Genomic DNA, 22,353 nt, shown 5'->3' on the forward strand with positions numbered 1-22,353 from the left:
GTAAATACTCTGTTACAAGTAAAAGTCTGGAATTCAAAATGTACTTGAGTAAAAGTACAAAAGTATCGATTAAAATGTACTTAAAGTATACTTATATTGCAGAATGTCACATTTCACACGTTCTTTTGAAAATAGCCGATCTACAAGCTCAATATGTGTGAGCTATTTTCAAATGGCCAATATAGTGTTCAACGTGTGTATATTCTAATCGAAATCGAAATCTCCAAAGTGACTAGTAAGTAAAGTTGTCAAATAAGTACTTGTAGTGCGAGTAAAAGTACACAATTTGCCTCTGAAATGTAGTGGTATAGTAGAAGTAAAAGTACAGCAAATTTGACATAATACTCCAGTAAAGTAACAAATACCTCAAAATTGTACTCGAGTACAGTTACTCTCAGTAAATGTATTTAGTTATACCTTACACCAGTGGGAAGGAGAGAGGAGGATGGAGCGAGGGGGGAGGAGGGGGAGGGAGGAGGGGGGAGAGGACGGGGGGAGGGGGGGACCCTATAACCTTGACACACATTAGCCTCCTTCCCGCCTCAACGCGTGCCGTGGCTTTTCCGTCGGAGGGATAGGAACGTCATTATATGATCTGCATGCGCTTCAAAAGCAAATTAAAACATTTGCGATGAAAACAAACCGGCGAGATTAGACGATTATATTGTGTGAACACCACGATGAGACGATGGCATTTACATAGTATGGAGTCGCTGTTTATGTTGCCGGGTAAAAATGTCTTATATCCTCTCTTCTCTCTTCACCGCCTCCTCTGATTGGCCGACCATCCTCCACTGTTTGATGCAGACGCTATTAATAGTAGGGTAATGTAGAGTATAGTATTCAAGTATCATAGCAGTAAATGGTGCATTCATATAGCGCCTTTATTGAACAGTTGTTTAGAGTATAGTATTCAAGTATTAGCAGTATAGTGTAGAATCGTGTACAATAGTATTCATCCATCCATCTTCAACCGCTTATCCGTAGTCGGGTCGCAGGGGGCAACAGCTCCACCAAAGTGTTCCAGACTTCCCTCTCCAGAGCAACATTAGTGACTTCCTCCTCCTGGGGGATCCCGAGACGTTCCAAGGCCAGTGAGTCGATGTAATCCCTCCATCTGCGCCTTGGTCTGCCCCCCGGGGTCTCCTCCCAGTGGGACGTGGTCCTTGGTCTGCCCCGGGGTCTCCTCCCAGTGGGACGTGGTCCTTGGTCTGCCCCGGGGTCTCCTCCTAGTGGGACGTGGTCCTTGGTCTGCCCCCCGGGGTCTCCTCCCAGTGGGACGTGGTCCTTGGTCTGCCCCGGGGTCTCCTCCCAGTGGGACGTGGTCCTTGGTCTGCCCCGGGGTCTCCTCCCAGTGGGACGTGGTCCTTGGTCTGCCCCGGGGTCTCCTCCCAGTGGGACGTGGTCCTTGGTCTGCCCCGGGGTCTCCTCCCAGTGGGACGTGGTCCTTGGTCTGCCCCGGGGTCTCCTCCCAGTGGGACGTGGTCCTTGGTCTGCCCCGGGGTCTCCTCCCAGTGGGACGTGGTCCTTGGTCTTTCCCGGGGTCTCCTCCCAGTGGGACGTGGTCCTTGGTCTGCCCCGGGTCTCCTCCCAGTGGGACGTGGTCCTTGGTCTGCCCCGGGGTCTCCTCCCAGTGGGACGTGGTCCTTGGTCTGCCCCGGGGTCTCCTCCCAGTGGGACGTGATCCTTGGTCTGCCCCCTGGGGGTCTCATCCCAGTGGGACGTGCCTCGAGGACCTCCCTATAGGGAGACGCCCGAGAGGCATCCTAACCAGATGCCCGAACCACCTAAGCTGGCTCCTTTCCAGGCAAAGGAGCAGCGGCTCTACTCCGAGTCTCTCTCCCGCGTGACTAAACTTCTCACCCTATCTCTAAGATAGATGCCAGCCACCCGTCACAAGCGGCCGAAATGAGAAAACTAATTTCGGCCGCTTGTATTCGCGACCTTATCTTCTTTCGGTCATGACCCACACTTCATGACCATAGGTGAGAGAGCGAGATAGCAGAGAGCTTTGCCTTCTGGCTCAACTCTCTTTTCGTCACAACAGTGCGGCGACTGCAATAACGCCCATGGTGCTCCGATTCTCCGGCTGATCCCCCTCTCCGTCCTCCCCTCACTCGTGAATAGTATTCAACTTAAGTACTGTATTAGCAGTTGTGTAGCAGTATCACCATGTGTAGAGTTGTGGTATTAATATTCAAGTATCGAATACTACCCTACACAGTATGTAGTGGTGGCCTTGTATAGCAGACGTATACAAGCTCGTAGCGCAGCACCAAGTGCCGCGCTACGAGCTTGTAGGTCGGCTATTTTTGAAAAATCGAAGAACGACTGACATAGAAACACAGCTTTTTCAGAAAACTGTCAGGATTTAGAATTTTCAGAAAACTGTCGGGATTTAGAAGACATTTATAGACTCTGATCTCAGGTCAAAATGGGTTAAATTAATAAGTCAACGGTGCAGATTTGTACCGTTCTTTGTTTCATTCACTATACTAAGTCAGAGTGTGGGTTTTCTCTCCCCAACACCCGAAAACCAGCCCGGCGTCCCGTCTGGCTGTTCACCTTGACCGTTTCCACGTCCCACATGCTTCAGAGAGGTGACCTGGAAACACGCCACGCCACAAGGCTCCATTCACTCAGCGTGTAATCAATGTTTCGAGGTCCATTTCAATCTATTTGAGGCTCATTAGCCCCCATGGACGTCCATGACAATGAGGAAAGACCCTGCGGGGGATGGGATGGGGTGGGGTGGGTGCTTATACTGTACATACCCCTCAGCCTCATCACCGAACTGACACGGGCTCTTAATCCATGTTGCGGTAGCAGCAGGTGTCTCCCCCCTCCCCCCCCCAAACGACCCACTCGCTCCTTGCCTCTCATTGGACGAAACATAACAAGGGTACCAGTGTGAGTGACTGACGGCGACATGAGTGGCAATTAGAGTGATGTTGGGGCAGGCGGGGCGACACCTGTTGTGGCTGATATGAACATACGTAGTGGGATATATATATTATGGTATGTATGTGGCGTGTGTGAGCATTTAAGGGTATATGTGCAGGTCTATTCAATGCAGCCCTCAAGTTATCTATATGCCTGTGGTATGCGGCGGTGGTATAGAGTGGCCGGGCTCCCCCAGAGTTAGCGTCGAAGTGTCCTTGAGCAAAGACACTGAACCCCTAATTGCTCCCGATGTGCAGGTTAATTGGCGCTTTTCATAGTTTCCGCCGCCATCGGTGTATATGTATGAATGTGTGTGTGAATGTGGTGAATGTTAATGCGCAATCTATGTAAAGCGCCTTGGATGATGAAGGGCGCTATATATAAATGCACCATTTACCATTTTATTTACCAGTATGTACAGTGAAATCTGTGTCGGTACATTTTTCATCTCATCCCAGTGCGTGCGTTCATGGTAGTGTGTGTGTGTGTGTGTGTGTGTGTGTGTGTGTGTGTGTGTGTGTGTGTGTGTGTGTGTTTGCATCAATCTGTGTCCTATGTCGAGATGCATTCCTGCGGAGACAGAATGATTGAAAGTTTGGAAAGTTCCCGTTTATCACTTCTGCCCTCACTCACTCCTCTCTGTCTCCTGGTGCGTGTGCACATGTGCGTGCGTGCGTGCGTGCGTGCATGCGTGCGTGCATGCGTGTCTGTCTCTGTAATAAGATGTAAATGGGACAGTGTTCAGATTTGGTATAGCTGGCAGGTCTGATGTAAAATGTGAGAGGTGCTGGGCCCATCAGTCAGCCCAGTGACAGGACCCAGATGGTCTCCTGATGCCTGGGAAACTCCATTAGATCCCTGCCGAGCTCCACAGATAGATGGATCGGTCAACTGGTGGATGACAGGCTAGCTACTATACTCTTTCCACACTCTTTTTGCTTTAGCATCTCTTTTTATGATCTCTGTTTTGATCTCTCGCTGGTCATGGTTTATTTTCTTCTTTCAGCTTTTGCACTATAGTTTAGCCCATTCTGTTGGTGTTTTGATCATTATTATGTTAGACTTCAGCTATTGAGAAATAGCAGATCTACATTACAAGCTCATAGGGCGGCACCAAGTGCCGCGCTACGAGCTTGTAGTTCTGCTATTTTTGAAAAATCGTGGAAATGTGCCACAAATCTTTGAATATGTATTCTTTCAGAGCCAATAGTTTTTAAACTCAAATCTTTGCTTGTGGGGGGGTCCCTGGAACAACGTATTTTCAGAGGGGGGGGGGGGGGGGGGGGGGGTCGGTGGCCAATTACATATATTTTTGGGGGTCCTTGACATGAAATAGTTTGAGAACCACTGACATAGAAACATGAGGTTTGTCAGAAAACTGTCGGGATTTAGAAGACATTTGTAGAATCGCCCTCAGGTCTAAATGGGTTAAGCCCGATTTATGTTCCATTGTACAACGGTACACTGTAACATACATCTACAGTAGAAGCTCGAGCATCAGTAGAGCTTGTACAGATTCTGTTCTTGGCACTCCATCTTTCTTTGATCTATTCTCTCTCTCTCTCTCTCTCTCTCTCTCTCTTTACCTCTGCCTGTAACACCCTGCAGTATGTCTATACACTGCGTGTGTGCCCGCGGTCGGGAAGACTCGGCATGGGGGCTGACCACAACAAACCCCCGGCCTCTGTCAAGTGACTGGTCAAAGAATGTAGCCCGCTCGAAGCTGGGGGGGGGGGGGGGGGGGGGGCTCGGCAAGCATGGCGTGATTGAAATGATTTTGTCTCTGCCAACCACAGCGTCTCTCTGAGCCAATAAATGGAAGTGACACGCCTCCAGACATCCAGTCACAGTTCTTGAACTGTCGCCACAACTGTGCTTGCAGAGCTCCTGCGTATACTCGTGCTGTTGGTGGTGTCGGGCTGGGTGAGATACGCTGGGTTGTAGTGTTGGGTTGGAATGCAATCCTGCACACCACACATTATTATAGAACCTCTATCACTGCATAATGATTAATGAAACACTGAAGTAACGTGCAACACATTCAGGAATCATGTATATATTGGGATCGATTTGAGTCGTTCCCAAATTATACCACAGGTCGTTTCGAGGAAGCAATCTGATTGGTTGAAACAGACGTGGGTTAAAAAACCAGCACCATTCACCACCTAATCAAAACAAAGAACTCAGCTGCTCTGTTCCCCCAGAGCGCAGCAAACTCGGTGGCTAGCCTAGCTAGTTTCTTGGGACATTTGTGGTGGTAGTGACTACATCCGTCATTAAAAATATTATTTTTTTTCAGCGATTTTCTTAGTCGTAAGGGTAACTGTTGTATAATTGCAATATTACACTCGAGGGTGCGGGTTTAACGTGATTATTGCCACTTCAGTGATGCTCGCGTAAGTCGACTACGTCCTTCGTTCCTGACCGCATCACTGTCGTGGCAATAATCACGTTAACCCACACCCTCTCGTGTAATATTGCTTAATAGTTTTAGTTCGTTTTAATATTGCTAAAACTACCGGTAATCATATATTTGAACTGGTGTGGGGACCCCCCCCCCCCACCCTGACAAGCACTTGGAATTGTCGAGGTTGAGGTATTACATTTTCTTTCCACCCTGAAATAGAATTTATATTACGCTACTGTATTTATAACATAATATAATCTCTAGCGTGCAGCAGAGTGACAAGACCAGATGAGATAAAATCCTCTTTGCTGCTCCAACAGATTCACTGGTCCAGGATTTACAGGCATGTGTACAGTACTGTACGTGTGCACATTAATGATTCATATCCGCTCTGACTCCTGCATTCATGTAAAACATAATTATGTGGATGTCATCATATCTCACACAATAGATCCATGAGCCCAACAAATGACTCGTTAAACTCCAAAAGGTGTCACCTAATGACATCATAAATTGTGCATAAAGTGTTGGAGCTCTGATTGTCAACGTTTAGGCAGGGAGACAGACCTGTGTGTGTGTGTGTGTGTGTGTGTGTGTGTGTGTGTGTGTGTGTGTGTGTGTGTGTGTGTGTGTGTGTGTGTGTGTGTGTGTGTGTGTGTGTGATTCTAATTTTACTTAAGTAAAAGTATCAATACTCAAATGTAGAATGATTCTGTTACGAGTAAAAGTCTGGAATAAAAAATGTACTTGAGTTGGTTTTAATTTACTTAAAGCTACTTTTTGTGTGACAGTTTAGTTATGATGATGTCGTAGCCTCGTAGGGCATTGATTGAAACCCATTCTGGGCGGGAACCCCTTTTGGTGTTTTAACTAAGCATTATGTTATACTTTAGCTATTGAAAAATAGCAGATCTACAAGCTCATAGCGTGCCACTGAGTGGCGCGCTACGAGCTTGTAGGTCTGCTATTTTTATATTATTTCAGAAGACTTCTTTTTATCTATATTTCGACGTCAGGCCTAAATGGGTAAAAAATAGTGATCCGAGTACAGTCGGAGAGAGAAACGGACAGAGGGAGGGAGAGAGGAGAGATGGATGGTGCTGACCTGCTGATGCAGTTTGTAGAAGCCATCGGTTAAGTCTCTGTTTGTGTGTTTGTGTGAGCGCTTGTGGTCGTGCTCATTATAGTTTCGCATGTCAGGTCGACCCCCTGTGTGGTCACGTCACATGTCAGGTCGACCCTCTGCGGTTACGTCACATGTCAGGTCGACCCTCTGTGTGGTCACGTCACATGTCAGGTCGACCCTCTGTGCGGTTACGTCACATGTCAGGTCGACCCTCTGTGTGGTTACGTCACATGTCAGGTCGACCCTCTGTGCGGTCACGTCACATGTCAGGTCGACCCTCTGTGCGGTCACGTCACATGTCAGGTCGACCCTCTGTGTGGTTACGTCACATGTCAGGTCGACCCCCTGTGTGGTCACGTCACATGTCAGGTCGACCCTCTGCGGTTACGTCACATGTCAGGTCGACCCTCTGTGTGGTCACGTCACATGTCAGGTCGACCCTCTGTGCGGTTACGTCACATGTCAGGTCGACCCTCTGTGTGGTTACGTCACATGTCAGGTCGACCCTCTGTGTGGTCACGTCACATGTCAGGTCGACCCTCTGTGCGGTTACGTCACATGTCAGGTCGACCCTCTGTGTGGTCACGTCACATGTCAGGTCGACCCTCTGTGCGGTTACGTCACATGTCAGGTCGACCCTCTGTGTGGTTACGTCACATGTCAGGTCGACCCTCTGTGCGGTTACGTCACATGTCAGGTCGACCCTCTGTGTGGTTACGTCACATGTCAGGTCGACCCTCTGTGTGGTCACGTCACATGTCAGGTCGACCCTCTGTGTGGTCACGTCACATGTCAGGTCGACCCTCTGTGTGGTCACGTCACATGTCAGGTCGACCCTCTGTGTGGTCACGTCACATGTCAGGTCGACCCTCTGTGTGGTCACGTCACATGTCAGGTCGACCCTCTGCGGTTACGTCACATGTCAGGTCGACCCTCTGTGCGGTTACGTCACATGCTAAGATTGACATTAATCTTAACAAACTATTTGCTGGTTTGTTGGTTGTGTCAACAGAAGGCGTTCCATGACCCTTTCAAACATACATACACATACATACATACATTTTGACAAATGCAGAACAGTTCAAACTAGAAAAAGTGCCCTTCCGGGCACAGGTCTCCACCAGGTTATCCACAGATCCGTGCAGTTAGAGTTAAAAACACTTTTCGGCCAGTTATAGCGCCACCTTGAGGCTGAGTTGAAATTGTTCATGTGGCATTTCGTCCTCGGCCTAGTGGGAATGTGGGTGCACAATTTCACGGAAATCACGCGATGTGTTCATGATTTGCAGCATTTTGTTTGAAACTGAGCACTCCTGTGAACTTTGGAAGCCAATGTTAACCAATCAGGATGGAGTCTGATAAATCTGAAAGACCCGTTTCGTTGAATGGCTCTAGAGAGACTGTGTACCAATTTGCGTGATGTTTGGACAAAATCTGTAGGTGTACTGTGCAAAAACGTGTTTTGCACAAAGCGGCCTCCTGGTGGCGCTATAACAGGCCGTTCTGGAAAGTTTGGGGCAGAGGTTCATGGTTGGCATCCAGGGAGTGTGTGTGCAAAATATGGCATTGAAAAACTTGTTTTGCACAAAGCGGCCTCCTGGTGGCGCTATAACAGGCCGCTCTGGAAAGTTTGGGGCAGAGGTTCATGGTTGGCATCCAGGGAGTGTGTGTGCAAAATATGGCATCGACCGGGTTAACGGTGGCCGAGATTAGCTGTTCACGGGCACACACACGGACACACACGCGGACGGACGGAGTGCAAAACATACTCTCCCCACATGCCTTCGGCCTGGTGGAGACAATAAAACCCATTACTGGAGATAGCAGTATAAGCCTTGGTTGGGTGAATGTGAAAAGCAAGTAAGCAACTCATGTTTAAATAGTTCTGCTACAATAATGGCCCCCGTATAGATAAATGTTTTTGTTTCCTGATTTTGCTTAATTGTTTATTTGTGTTTTATTTGTATTATTATTGGATATTGGATTATTCCTTTAGCGGCACCAAACTGGCATCGTCCGCCAAACACATGAGAATCTCTCTCTCTCTCTCTCTCTCTCTCTCTATCTCTCTCTCTCTCTCTCTCTCTCTCGCACACAAACACACACACACACACACACACACACACACACACACACACACACACACACACACACACCCCCCCTTGTGCTTTGTGTCTGTGCCGGAGGCTGTGTAGAGGTAATTCTGCAGTGATTCAACCCCCCACTCATATACACGAGGCAAAACAAAAAACATACCTAGCAATAATAACATCAATATGACATTTTCATGACCAAAATGCAGGAGTGTTCCTTCCTTCCAGCCTCTATTGGGGGGGGGGGGGGGGGGGAGGAGGGACGCGGTCCCTGTGCTTCAGCGACAGGCCAAGATCAATGTCACATCGTGAATGTCGCCCGAGATGCCATTTGGGCTCTAACGGGACACACATAAAAGGAGCCCCTTGGCAGCCGTAGTGGCTTAAAGCCAGCTCCTGAGACGTGCATGCACGCGAATCTGCCGGTTTTCTGCCTTCCGCTGAACCCGAGGGGAAATCACAGGTGTACTGTACGTACGCACACACATCTGCCGAAATAGGTACGCGGCGAGCGGCGGCGTGCACGTACTGTATAATGAAGCGGTTGCATATGCGCGGTGGCATTCTCCTGCACGTCTGTCTGCGGAGCCTTTGCTACAAAGCTACGTCTGCTCCCTGGTGTCTTAAGGGCATGGCTTTGATAGAGATACCGTATTAGATAGGAGGCGTTGTGCGTACGGTAATAAGATAAAGCTATTGCTTTTGTTAGCCTTTTTTTTCCATGTTTGTGCATGGTGTTGACATTTATATTGACGTGTCTGATAGCCCTGTAAAGGTTGCCACTCCTGTAACCCGCTCTGCGGATTCTAAGCAAACGTATAGCCGCTCTGCAAGTCTGCCTCTGATCAAAGAGATTTTGCCCCCCAAGGGGGAGGACGTGGAAATGAAGTTGTGAATGTCGTTATATAGGATTCATGAGTTATTTTGATTATTTTTAATATTTTTTCTTGTTCAGTAGTCATCTAACCTCTGCTGTATTGCACAAGCTTTGGTAACTGAAAATGGCACAATGCATTTGATATTTACACGCTGTGTTTGTTTGTGTTTTTTTCAGGTCTTGTGAAGCTCGGAATCCATTGTGTCACGTGCCAGAAAGTTGCCATAAAGATCGTCAACAGAGAAAAACTCAGCGAGTCAGTTCTTATGAAGGTAAGAGTGTGTGTGTGTGTGTGTGCACACATGTGTGTACACACATGTGTGTACACACATGTGTGTACACACATGTGTATACTCTCGCAGTTAAAAATGTATATTGATTGCATTGCAATACGATATGATACATAGTCTAATGTTGCTGTTTTAATTTTTATATACTTCGATTCTTGAAATAAAAATAGATTTTTCGATGCAGTTACTATATCGTTACACCCCTTACCACTCCCAACGCCCCGGAACGAAGTTATTTGTCCTTTCTATTAGTAACGCCCGACGCCCAGGACGAAGTTTATTGATATGAGAACGGATCGCACGGCTCCACAGCCTATAGGAGCGCCAATCCTCGATGTTGCGTTTAAGAGTGAGACGTCATCGAAAAACTCCCTCCCCTGTTTAGCTGATGAAAACATTAATAACTCGCGATCTAAATCATCCCGTCTAATTATGAAAAAATATCCTGTGTTTAGACGGCCCTCCGTGGTCCAGTCGCTCGTCGCGATAGATTTAGTCTTACCTCCCGTTGTTGTCGATCGACTCTAGAGTGGTGTGGCTATTGTCAGCTGCAACATCCGGTCTGTCCGGAAAAAGGGGTCCGTGTTTATAAATTGAATGGGCGCTATAATGTAATGGATTAAATAACCCTGGGCAATTTAAGTGGTAATTAGTTACTTTACACGACTGACAATATAGATGAGTTAGTCGATTAGTTCGTGGGAAGGCCTGCTAATGTCATCGACCTGATCTACTATCATCAAAGTATAGGTGATGAAAGCTTCAGAAGAGAGGGACGTGGAGAAGGTGGACCAGTACTTTTTTTGGGTTAGTTCAGGGGTGGGCAACTGGCGGCCCGGGGGGCCACATGCGGCCCCCACCTTCACTTAATGCGGCCTTCATGTTAATATCAGAACACTGATATAGTGTAATTTCAGCTGTTTACAATTCCAAAACCCGCTTTAATTACTTCATGACTATAGTATTAACATGTTATTGTATTTTTGTGTCCAATGTAGTTATGTTAACAGTTTATAAAGTTAACTATAACTATAACTAAATGCATTTGAAATTCAATACAATTTTCCACGATTCCAAATCAAAAATAGCAAAATAATTTTCAGGTTTCCAATTCAAATATAGCAAAAATAGCTGATCTACAAGCTCAAGACGTGTCACATTGCGACACGTTTTGAGCATGTAGATCGGCTATTTTTTGCTACGACAGTAATATGCACTGTGGCCCTCTGGAGTGAGTGTGGAAATATATTGGCCATCGTCAAAGTTGCACCACCCCTGGGTTAGTTGGAGGCAGAGGGCTTTAACTCAGCGGACGAAGAGTGAATGCAAGTGGGAGAGGTCACTCGATCGGTCACTTTTCCACCACTTTCTTTTGACCGCTCTTACTTACTCTTTCTTTTCGAGGGCGGTCGCATTCTTTTTCTCTCTCCCTCCCTGTTTTCTTTTTCTTTTTCTATGATGCAAGAAAGATGTATTTGGCGCTGCACTGCGGCGACATGGACATAAGGGCTACGCTTGCATGCGGGCCCTTTGTCTAAGACAAATTTCTTCCTCGGGAGACAAATAATAAAGAACCTTAAGACTCTCTCAGCTCTGAGGCTTTCACATATAAACCAAGCAGTCGCGTCAGCTTGGAGGAGAGAGGGGGCGGTGATGGGCAAAGACGGATGCAATGTGGTGGAGAGAAGGGAGGAGGTTGCATGGATCGGTTTAGAGGGAGAGAAAGAAATGAAGACGATGATAATATAATGGATTACATTCATATAATAGCACTTTATCTTGATACCCCTAAGCGCTTCACAGTAAAGGGTGGAGACTCGCCTCAAACCCCGCCAACGGGAAGAGGAGAGAGGATAACATGTGGGATAGGAAGGTTTTTTAGAGACTTAAAGGCTCATACATACTACAGTTTTTGGTGATCGCTTATCACCGCGTGTAGTTTTTAAAGGGTTGGAAAACTACACCATTACGTCAGTCGCGGTGATGATCAGCTATCACCACGGACACAGACCCATCTCTCTGTTTTTACTATCGGACAAGTCTTTTCACTCTGGAGCTATCACCCCCGTTCACTGATTGGTCTAGAAGTTGGGTAACCCACAGGGAGGCGGGGTCAATCCTTAAGGACATCACCGCGAGTATGACGGCCTCAACTCTCAACCTATCACCAAGAACTGGAGTATGTATGAGCCTTCAGGGTTCTGTGGAGTGGTGACAGAATGAGGTCGGGGGGCAGGTTGAGGTGGGAGGAGAGTGGCGTTAGGTTCGGTAAAAGTCTGGGTATATACCTAATGCTTTTATAGGTCTCGCTCTCAGCAGTTGTTGTTGTCAGTGTGGAGCAGCGGTCGCTATTATTTTCTGATGAGAAAGCTTGTTATTTAATTCATTCTCTCATTAATTCTCTCATTAATTCTCTCCTTTTTTTCTCGGGCACCGCAGTCTGTGGGTAATTAGCTGTGTGCGTGTGCGTGTGCGACTGCGACTGCGTGTGTGTGTGTGCACTCTGATTTGGCAGAGTCAGGTGAACAGACCATTAGTCTGTGATTACAGAGTGGCAGCCACTGCTTTTCTGCTGATGTTGTTCCTCTCACCCTAATGAGAGCGGTGTGGTGGGGGGTGAGGGGAGGGGGGGCATCACAAATAGGGATGTCCCGATACACTTTTTTTTCCCGTTCCCGATCTGATCCCGATACCACAATGTTCTGTGTTAGCCGATACCGAATACCGATACCAGAGAATAATATTTAGAAAAAAAAAGAAATATATAGACATCGCTACAGGCTTACTGTTATTTTCATAGCCTGTTTTTAGTTAAAATCTCATTTTAACTAATTTACTCACCTTGTGATGTGAAATACAGTCTGGTGGCTTATAACGTCCTCCCTCAAGTAGAGTAGAGCCTAAATCTGTCCTCACAGACTCCATGGTCCTGCTCCAATTGAACTCCACGTAAAGTGGACCCACCAGGTGAGGAGAGGTCTCAGGACAGGATGACCGTTTTGTTTGTACTTCCGTTGTTTTTCCTTTGAGCGTTTGTTCAGTTAGCCCATTTACTGCCATCGTCTGATGAATGTGTCTGGAACCATAATGCAACCATAACCCAAATAATATCAATAACTGAAACAATAGTATGAAAATTAGTAATAGTTTTCTCTGCATTTTTCCTGTTGCTCTTTCCTGAGTTTAGTCGTGGCGTTGAGGAGAAGAAATACTGATTCACTGATGTGGTGTTTTAAAAGGAATACTCAAACACTATTTTTGGCCAATTCTGGCAGCACTACACACCCAGTCACACACTCCCTTTAAGCAGTCACTACTCTGTGTTCACTCTATGCTAGCTGACACACTCTACATGCTATATAGCTGACACAGTGGTTGTTAAGATGTCAGCGTTCAAATTCCCTCCCCCAGTCAACCTCCCTGTTTAGTTCTGTAATGAGATTTATTCTGTGATTATAATGTGATTCATGGATTCTACTATGATATGTGGTATCTATTTTTGTTATGGGTGATTCAGTGATAATAATGTGATTTATGGATTGTAATATGATCATGTGATTCAATTCACAATGTACAGGCTGTAATATCACATGAGCAAAGCCACACCGCCAAACTAAATGCAATAGCTTTGCATTCACTGCACCGCACATGAATTAGCCCCAGTAAAACAATAGCTGATCTACAGCTCAAACTGCAGCTCAAACTGTGAGCTCGTAGATCTGCAATTATTGCAAAAAAAAATTAATTGTAATCCTGAATAATTGTTTCGCTATATCTGAATTGGAATCCTGAAAATGAACGTTATTATTTAATTTCAAATACATTTATATGATCTTATGTTAACTTTATGAACTTAAATGCAAATACATTGGACATAAAAAAGACTAGTATGTTTTGTGGTTGTGGCCCCAAGCGACCGCTTATATTGCTTATGCCTAGAACCGGCCCTGGACTGATACTATGGGAGTGCATGGGAGTGAATGGGAGGTTTTGTTACTATGGGACTGATAATATGGGAGTGAATGGGACTGAATGGGAGTGAATGGGGGGTACTGTCTGTTACTATGCTACTATGTGTCCCATTCAGTCCCATAGTAACAGTACCTCCCATTCAGCCCCATTCACTCCAAATTCACTCCCATTCACTCCAAATTCACTCCCATTCACTCCCCTTCAGTGTCAAATGTCTTTGTGCTCTGACATTTTAAACACTCTGTGGCTGACCCTAAACCATGGTCTATTAAATATAATTGGAATAAAAACATTTTGCCTAAGTCACTTACTGCAGAAGTAATTTGGCCTAAATAAGGTTTATAATTGCCTAAGTTAAAATGGCATGTTCAGATATTGGCCTAAGTCATTTTATCCTTACATGTTACATGATTGACATACACCTTTATTTATATGTCAATATTCATATTTTTTCATATTTTTTGGAATTTAAATAATTAAGAAATATAATATATACAGTACTACATTTGGCACAGTTTTTTGTGTTTCCTGAAAACCTTGAAAAAATGACTTAGGCAATTAGTTTAATAAGGTGACGATATATAAAAGACTTATTTAACTCCAAAGCAAACTCCACATGCCCCGACATTTAGCTGCCGTAGTGTCAAGCCCTTCCTTACCCCTGTGTGGGATCGGTGGTTAGACTGGCATATTTGCCGATACCGATATGACCCGATAATATGACCAAAAAGGAGCCCATACGACACTTTTCCGATACCGATACAGTATCGGGTAGGGGTGTAACGATATAGTAACTGCATCGAAAAATCAATTTTAATTTCAAGAATCGAAGTATATCGAAATGAAAACGGCAACATTGACTATTTATCGTATCGTTTTGCTATGCAAATAATCAATTGTATCAATACTACATTTTTGTGCGTGGTATTTAGCAATTTCTTTGAAGGAAAAAGAAAAAGAGGGGTTTAATAATTACTTAGTTTAAAATAATGTCAATGTATTTTAAATAGTTACTGCAGGGTTTGGGGGGGGGGGGGGGGGGGGTCCCAGATATAAATCTGGGACCAGTCCCTCCCCCTTTCAGAACAACGAACGGCCCAGGAAATGAAAACGCAATGCATGTCCCCATAAGCAGTTTTTATTTAATTTATTTAAAGACCTTTTAAGCGTCGTACGAAGCCAACTCTTGTCGTGACAAATCATGACAACACACACAATATTTCGGGCCAAAAACTGCAGGTTACAACACTTTTTTTGTTGTTTTTCTTCTTTGTAATTATTTGTTTGGTCCAAAATACAAAAATTGTGTGTGTTGTCATGATTTGTCACGACAAGAGTTGGCTTCGTACGACGCTTAAAAGGTCTTTAAATAAATTAAATAAAAACTGCCTATGGGGAAATGCATTGCGTTTTCATTTCCTGGGCCGTTCGTTGTTCTGAAAGGGGGAGGGACTGCGCCGCTCTATAGTCAAAATATGGCCCTTGAGGAAAATTAATTGGGAAACCATGAGTTACTGTATTCAATTTTAAAATCATTGCATCGTATCGTATCGTGTCGCCATAATGAACCAATATCGTCCATGTATCGTGATACGTATCATATATCGCTGTTAAAATGTACCTAGTATCGGGACATCTCTAATCACAAACAAACTGTAACTGCAAGTGTGTTGTTAAACAAAACACACTCCAGTTGAATCCAGTTCAATCCAGCTCAACATGGATTGTAGCTCTGTAGATCTTTTCTACAAACGTCGGGTGTCGCTTTGTATCTTAATGTCTGGCTGGCTTCAATATGAATGGGTAGATTTTATATAAATATTTTTAATGGGTTCTTTACATTTCCCCCCCCCCCCTCCCATGTGGGGGGGTCCTTGTTCATATCAACATACATTTGTGTACAAAATGACCACCTGTGTGCGCACTGCGCAGCCACCGGTTTATACACAACGCACGCACAATGCATAGGCCTATGCGTTCACCATTCACAATGCATAGGCCTATGCGTTCACCATTCACAATGCATAGGCCTATGCGTTCACCATTCACAATGCATAGGCCTATGCGTTCACCATTCACAATGCATAGGCCTATGCGTTCACCATTCACAATGCATAGGCCTATGCGTTCACCATTCACAATGCATAGGCCTATGCGTTCACCATTCACAATGCATAGGCCTATGCGTTCACCATTCACAATGCATAGGCCTATGCGTTCACCATTCCCTATAGTTCAAATATCACTCGTCTCCGGGGACTTTACATGGTCCAACAACGGGCGTCCATGTTTGCTTGAAAGCTATCATGGAACCATTAAAGGAAGAATGTCATCATTTCAAGCTTATAAGGTAGAATAGTACGTCGTTTATCCATCCGTTTATGTGTGGCTGGAGAGACCCGTTTCCATTTGAGGAGTATTTATAAGACGTCTGGCTAAAAGAGAAGTAAAGGCTGTAGCTCCCTTAATCCATTCTGAACGGGAACCCCCTTTTGGTGTTTTAAAGCATCACTTTATACTTTAGCTATTGAAAAACTAAGATCTACAAGAAGTCGTGAAAATGTGGCGCAAATATTTGAATATATATATTTCAGAGCAAACATTTCCGTGGGTCCGTGGTCCAATAAGAGATATAACTGGGGGTCCTTGACATGAAAAAGGTTGAGCACCACTGACATAGAAACATGGGGTTTTTCAGAAAACTATTAGGATTTATAGAAGCCTTTTTTTTTCTAATCACCATCAGTCCAAAACGGGTTAATATCCCTTAATGCTCCTTAAATCTGCCCAGCAGGAGGGCAGACGGCAAACGGCCAAACCAGTGAGCCTCAGATACTACTAATATATCAGATATTTATATCCTACTCATGTGTGGAGTACTGTCGACGGCACGCTGGTTGAAATGAACCTAGTTTCTCCCTCCAGTGTCTACAGTACAGTAGAGTATGTCTCCATTGTGTTGTGGTGGTACACAGCTGTTACATGGAATGTGTCTGGGAGGGAGGGGGGGTTCTCCCTCCTTATTTTTCAGAAGATGCTGTGACCCTGTTGTCATGGTAACAGGGAGTGCTTGGATTTAGTTTTTTGGAAAGGGGGGGAGGGGGGGATTCATTCAAACGTCCTCCTCTAGCCCATTTTGGGTGGGAACCCCTTTTGGTGTTAGCATTAGGTCGTGCTTTAGCTATTGAAAAATAGCAGATCTACAAGCTCATAGCGCGCCACCGAGTGGCGCGCTACAAGCTTGTAGGTCTGCTATTTTAGAAAAATCGAGAGAACGACTGACATAGAAACATAGCTTTTTCAGAAAAGTGTCAGGATGTATAGAAGAAATTTTTAGAATCTGATCTCAGGTCAGAATGAAAACTGTCAGGATGTATAGAAGACATTTTTTGAATCTGATCTCAGGTCAGAATGGGCTAGTGTGAGCTGAGCTTTTTGGCTGTGCCGCTGCTTTCACACCATGGCACAAATCCACAGGACAGACCGCATGGCGATAAGACGAGCATGTTTAAAACCTGCCGTTCTGCTTTGCTTCTGTTCACGGCGCCTCCCGTTTTCTTCTCTTTTTTTTAAATCTGCGATGGGGTTTCTCTCTCGTTTGATGTCACGGTTGTTCTTTTTTTTCTCCCTCCCTCCCTCTCTCTGTTCTAATTCTTTTTTCTTTTTTCCAGAGGGGCTTTTTAACCCCAGTCCCTTTTGACTCGCAGTAGAGCTTTTGAGGTTTCTGGCGTCCGTCGGTTCAGTTGTATACATAGGTCCTCTTGGCTTCTCTCTCTCCAGCTGGTCGTCATGTGCTCGTCAGCCACCGTGGTTCGCTTTGAATGTCATTAAAATGATATCATGCTATTTTTCACCACATACAGTAAAGCGTCTTGTGGTGTGTGCGTGTGTGTGTGTGTGTGTGTGTGTGTGTGTGTGTTTATGCGTGAGCATGTGTGCGCCCATGCACGTGTGTGTGTGTTTGCGTATACCGTATATCTTCTGTTGGGTGGAAACCTTGCTGTACTGTATGTATCTTTGAATATATATTCTTACAGAGCGAACGTTTTTTACTCAAATCTTTGCTTCTGGGGGGTCCCTGGAACAACATATGTTCAGATGGGATCGGCGGCCAATTACATATATTTTTGGGGGTCCTTGACATGAAAATGTTTGAGAACCACTGACATAGAAACATAGGGTTTTTTCAGAAAACGGTCAGCATTTAGAAGGCATTTTGTAGAATCGTTCTCAAGGCCTATGGGTTAAAATTGCTAAACACACACACAAAGATGTGTTACCGTTTACATATCGATATACTTCTAATGTTGAAATCGATACAGTTACTGTATCGTTACACTGTGCAAAAAGCATGGAATACGGTGTATATTACAGGAAACTCCCGCTAAACTTTCCAACAAACTCCGGTAAACTCCCGAATTGTACCATCACACCTGTATATTACCGTATATTACTGTATATGCCCGCTAAATTTGAGGTTTACGGGCAAATCTAGTGCTCATAATTGCCCGTCAACTTGTTCTTTCACTCCCACTCATATCGGAGCCGAGCACCGGGTGAGAGAAGGCAGACGTCATGCTCGACAAGCTGTCTAGACCCCCTTGAAAACCAGATGATTCATCTTAGCTAAGAGGTTTCTCAGTGTGGTTCTCAAAAGTTTTTCCGTGTCGGGGATCACCACATTAATTGAGTTTCCATTTATTTTTCGTCGGTGAAAGAAAAGGTAGTCGACGAACATTTTTGAGCGGTGCAACCACTCCCTTATACGGAGCTATATGTGTGTGGGTGGGTGCGTCTGAGCACGAAAACAGCACGGTTGTTTTTCACCACCTGTGCGCAACCTAACACACACAAACACACATGCACATATTATTAACTGTATATACCGTATATTACCAAATAGTAGCCCGGGCCGTTAATATGCAAAATCGATTCGGACCCAGGGCTGTTATAAGGACCCGGGCCGTTATTTGGTGCTGGGCGGTTATTTGAGCATGGGCTGTTATTTGGTAATATACGGTATGGTGATTTCGGGTGTACCAGTACAGTACAGTGACAGTACAGTACAGTACAGTACAGTACAGTACAGTACAGTAGAGGGACCCCCAAACTGTAACTCTGTCATTTCTCGGAGTTGCACCACTTACTTCACATGGGACGTGATTTAGTTTTAGTCGAGGAAGTCAACACTGTGTGAAACTGCACGTCCATTCAGTGCAGCCACGGCGGGTATAATATGCAGCCGTATACAGTATGTATCCCCCCCTTTGTGGTGGTATAATATGCAGCCGTATACAGTATGTATCCCTCCCTGTGTGGTGGTATAATATGCAGCCGTATACAGTATGTATCCCCCCCTGTGTGGTGGTATAATATGCAGCCATATACAGTATGTATCCCCCCCTGTGTGGTGGTATAATATGCAGCCGTATACAGTATGTATCCCTCCCTGTGTGGTGGTATAATATGCAGCCGTATACAGTATGTATCCCTCCCTGTGTGGAAGTTGTTGTACAGTATATGAGCAGAGTTGAGAAATAACACTATACTATACTATAATGCACGTGTGGTATATGTGAGTGAGGTTTTCACCTGCAAATGTATAAAGCTGCACATGGACGCACAGGTACAGTATAGGCACATAGTCGCCACTCGTGTGTGCGTGTGTGTGTGTGTGTGTGTGTGTGTGTGTGGATCAACGATCAGCAGAGTCTTGAGGGAACTCTTGTGTGGGAGGCATGAAAGTAACACAATGAGAAAGGGCAAGGGTTGTGTGTGTGTGTGTGTGTGTGTGTGTGTGTGTGTGTGTGTGTGTGTGTGTGTGTGTGTGTGTGTGTGTGTGTGTGTGTGTGTGTGTGTGTGTGTGGTTGTGCGTGCGCGCGCGTGCGTGCGTTTCCAGTTGAAGTGCAGCAGCGTGCGGAGCTGTTGAGCTTTCTCACGGCTGACTGCAGTCATTTCCTCTCAACGACTGGCTGGCTGAGTTAATGGTGTCAATACTTACTTAATTGTGACGATTCTGCTGAGTGCCTCTGGCCTATCAAGTGTGATGAAGTGTGCGTGTGCACGTGGGCGCGTGCGCGACTGTGTGTGTGTGTGTGTGTGTGTGATCTCTTGTTCAGAACAGAAGTATATGAACTCTTAACGGTATACGTGTAGTTTACCACAGAACTTCCATCACCACATGGATAACATTGTGCTGATTGTGTTGCTATTTGCCCACGACCTGTTCAATGACTGACTGGTCCTGTGTGGTTATCCCACCTTTTATGTCCATTTGCTTCATGTGCCTCTCCAATGTTTGTGTCACAATCTTTCCAGTTGTCCATGTTGCATGTTGTAGGCGTGCGTGCGTGTGTGTGTGTGTGCGTGCGTGCGTGTGTGTGTGCGTGCGTGCGTGCGTGTGTGTGTGAGTGCGTGCGTGTGTGTGTGCGTGCGTGCGTGCCTGAGCGCCAGAGGACCAGAGAGGTATCACAGAACGAGAGGTCCTGAAATTAGAGACTGTGGATTGCAATCCCATGTCAGAAAAAGCACATCTGCCCCCTCTGAGGATTCATGACTGGCCCTAATCTGATTATCCCGACAATGTCTCAACACCGCTATCCTTCCTTTGCCTCTCTCCCTCTCTCTCTCTCTCTCTCTCTCTCTCTCTCTCTCTCTCTCTCTCTCTCTCTCTCTCGCGCTCTCTCTCTCTCTCTCTCTCCCTCTCTCTCTCTCTCTCTCCCCCCTTTTATGATTGTTTTTAATGTATTCTGTCTGAAGCAGTCCCATCAGGGTGCCCCCGGAGTGTCTGCTGGTGATATCACAGGCCTTTGCCAGAGGTCTGCATGAATGAAATATGTCTGTGCAGCTGGTCGTCCAGCTATAGCTTATAATTTACCACGCGGCGTCAGAGGCCAGAGGGGAGGATACATTTATGAGATGAACCCTGCCTGAAGCCTCTCCTCTCCTCTCCTCTCCTCTCCTCTCCTCTCCTCTCCTCTCCTCTCCTCTCCTCTCCTCTCCTCTCCTCTCCTCTCCTCTCCTCTCCTCTCCTCTCCTCTCCTCTCCTCTCCTCTCCTCTCCTCTCCTCTCCTCTCCCTCTCCCTCTCCCTCTCCCTCTCCCTCTCCCTCTCCCTCTCCCTCTCCTCCCCTCCCCTCTCCTCTCCTCTCCTCTACACGGTTCCATTTTAGCTACAGTCACACTGTCGTCATAGCCTCGTCGTCGCTTCATAAAACATATCGACGTTTCTTTTCTCCCGACGAGTCATACGAAGCAACCGACAAAAGCTCCTGATTTCACACCTGCTGTTTGAACATGATTAGATTCCACAGCAGTGCCCAGCTCTCCTCTCCTCTCCTCTCCTCTCCTCTCCTCTCCTCTCCTCTCCTCTCCTCTCCTCTCCTCTCCTCTCCTCTCCTCTCCTCTCCTCTCCTCTCCTCTCCTCTCCTCTGCTCCAGGGTATACTATATAGCTTGTTCTAAGGCAGCAGATGGCAGTTTGATTAGCGAGCGGATGTTCTAATTTATCACCCTTTGTGGCCTCTCCGCTCTGTATCGTGTTTCAATTAAATAGGGATTTGAACGTATACAGCGCTCTTCGGCCCCCCGAGTTGCTCCACATAATTCATTAAGAGAAGCTACCACGCATGGAGCTGCTGACTTTAAGGCATGCAGGCGAGGGGGGACCCACGGAGGGGAGGGGGGACCCACGGAGGCACGGAGACTATTGACACCAGTCAGTACACTTAAGCCCCAGCAGCTCAGTAACAGATCACCCATCAGGTAATCTTGGCCTGAGATAATGGGGGAGGGGGGGGGCTGCTATATGCAAGGGGATGTGGTGTGCATTGTGTATAAGGTAAACTCAGCTGTAGTATTGGTTATTTTTGTATGTATGTATATGTATGTAGATATATTTATAACATTTTAGTTTTACAATGATACTTTATACCAATGCCTGTATACCATGTTATTGTAGGAACAGGCATTGGAAAATGTTCGTCGACTACCTTTTTCCACTGATGAAAACTACATGAAAACTAACTAAAAACTAAGCTATGATGACTAAAACTAACACTAAATATATTGACAATTTCCTCAACAGATAGAAATGTTAGGAAGTCATTTTACACTTGGTTGCATTCTGAAAATAGCCGATCTACAAGTACACAACGCATCGCAGCGAGACGCATCGTGAGCTTGTAGATCGGCTATTTTCAGCAATTGTCATTACGACGACATCAAGGCCCGCCAAAATGCATTGTAGTCGACTAAAACTAAACTAACACTAACTAAAACATTCCAGGTGACTAAAATGTGAATAAAACTAAATGAAAACTATTCAAGAGACTAATGACAAAATGTGCTGCCAAAACATACATCACTGCCAATGAGCGTGAACTCTTGTGTCCAGGATGCTGATGATGGTGACTAAAATGTGACTAAAACTAAGTGAAAACCTGTTCAAGAGACTATATGACTAAAACTAAAATATTTTTTTTCTGGTGCTCTTTTACCTATACTCTGAGAGTCATAGCTGGCATATGTTCACTGGAATATGGATAAATGTTGTGCAGAAGAATTGCGTTGCCAGTGAAATTAGAGAGTGCATCAGACAGAGTGTCTGAGTCAGACACACACACACACACACACACACACACACACAC

At 45.6% G+C, this 22,353-nt stretch overlaps 1 protein-coding gene across 1 annotated transcript in view; it reads left to right on the forward strand.

The window, feature by feature from the left end:
• brsk2b (BR serine/threonine kinase 2b) overlaps nucleotides 1-22,353 on the forward strand; it is a gene marked incomplete at its 3' end in the record, with an annotated part of 137,228 nt that overhangs the window by 59,864 nt on the left and 55,011 nt on the right. Inside the window, exon 2 of the mRNA XM_083759332.1 lies at nucleotides 9,624-9,718. Coding sequence (XP_083615458.1) covers nucleotides 9,624-9,718 — 95 coding nt within the window. The remainder of the gene's footprint in view (nucleotides 1-9,623; nucleotides 9,719-22,353) is intronic.

Source organism: Protomyctophum parallelum, assembly GCF_964188405.1.
Source record: "Protomyctophum parallelum genome assembly, chromosome: 2".
NCBI lineage: Eukaryota > Metazoa > Chordata > Actinopteri > Myctophiformes > Myctophidae > Protomyctophum > Protomyctophum parallelum.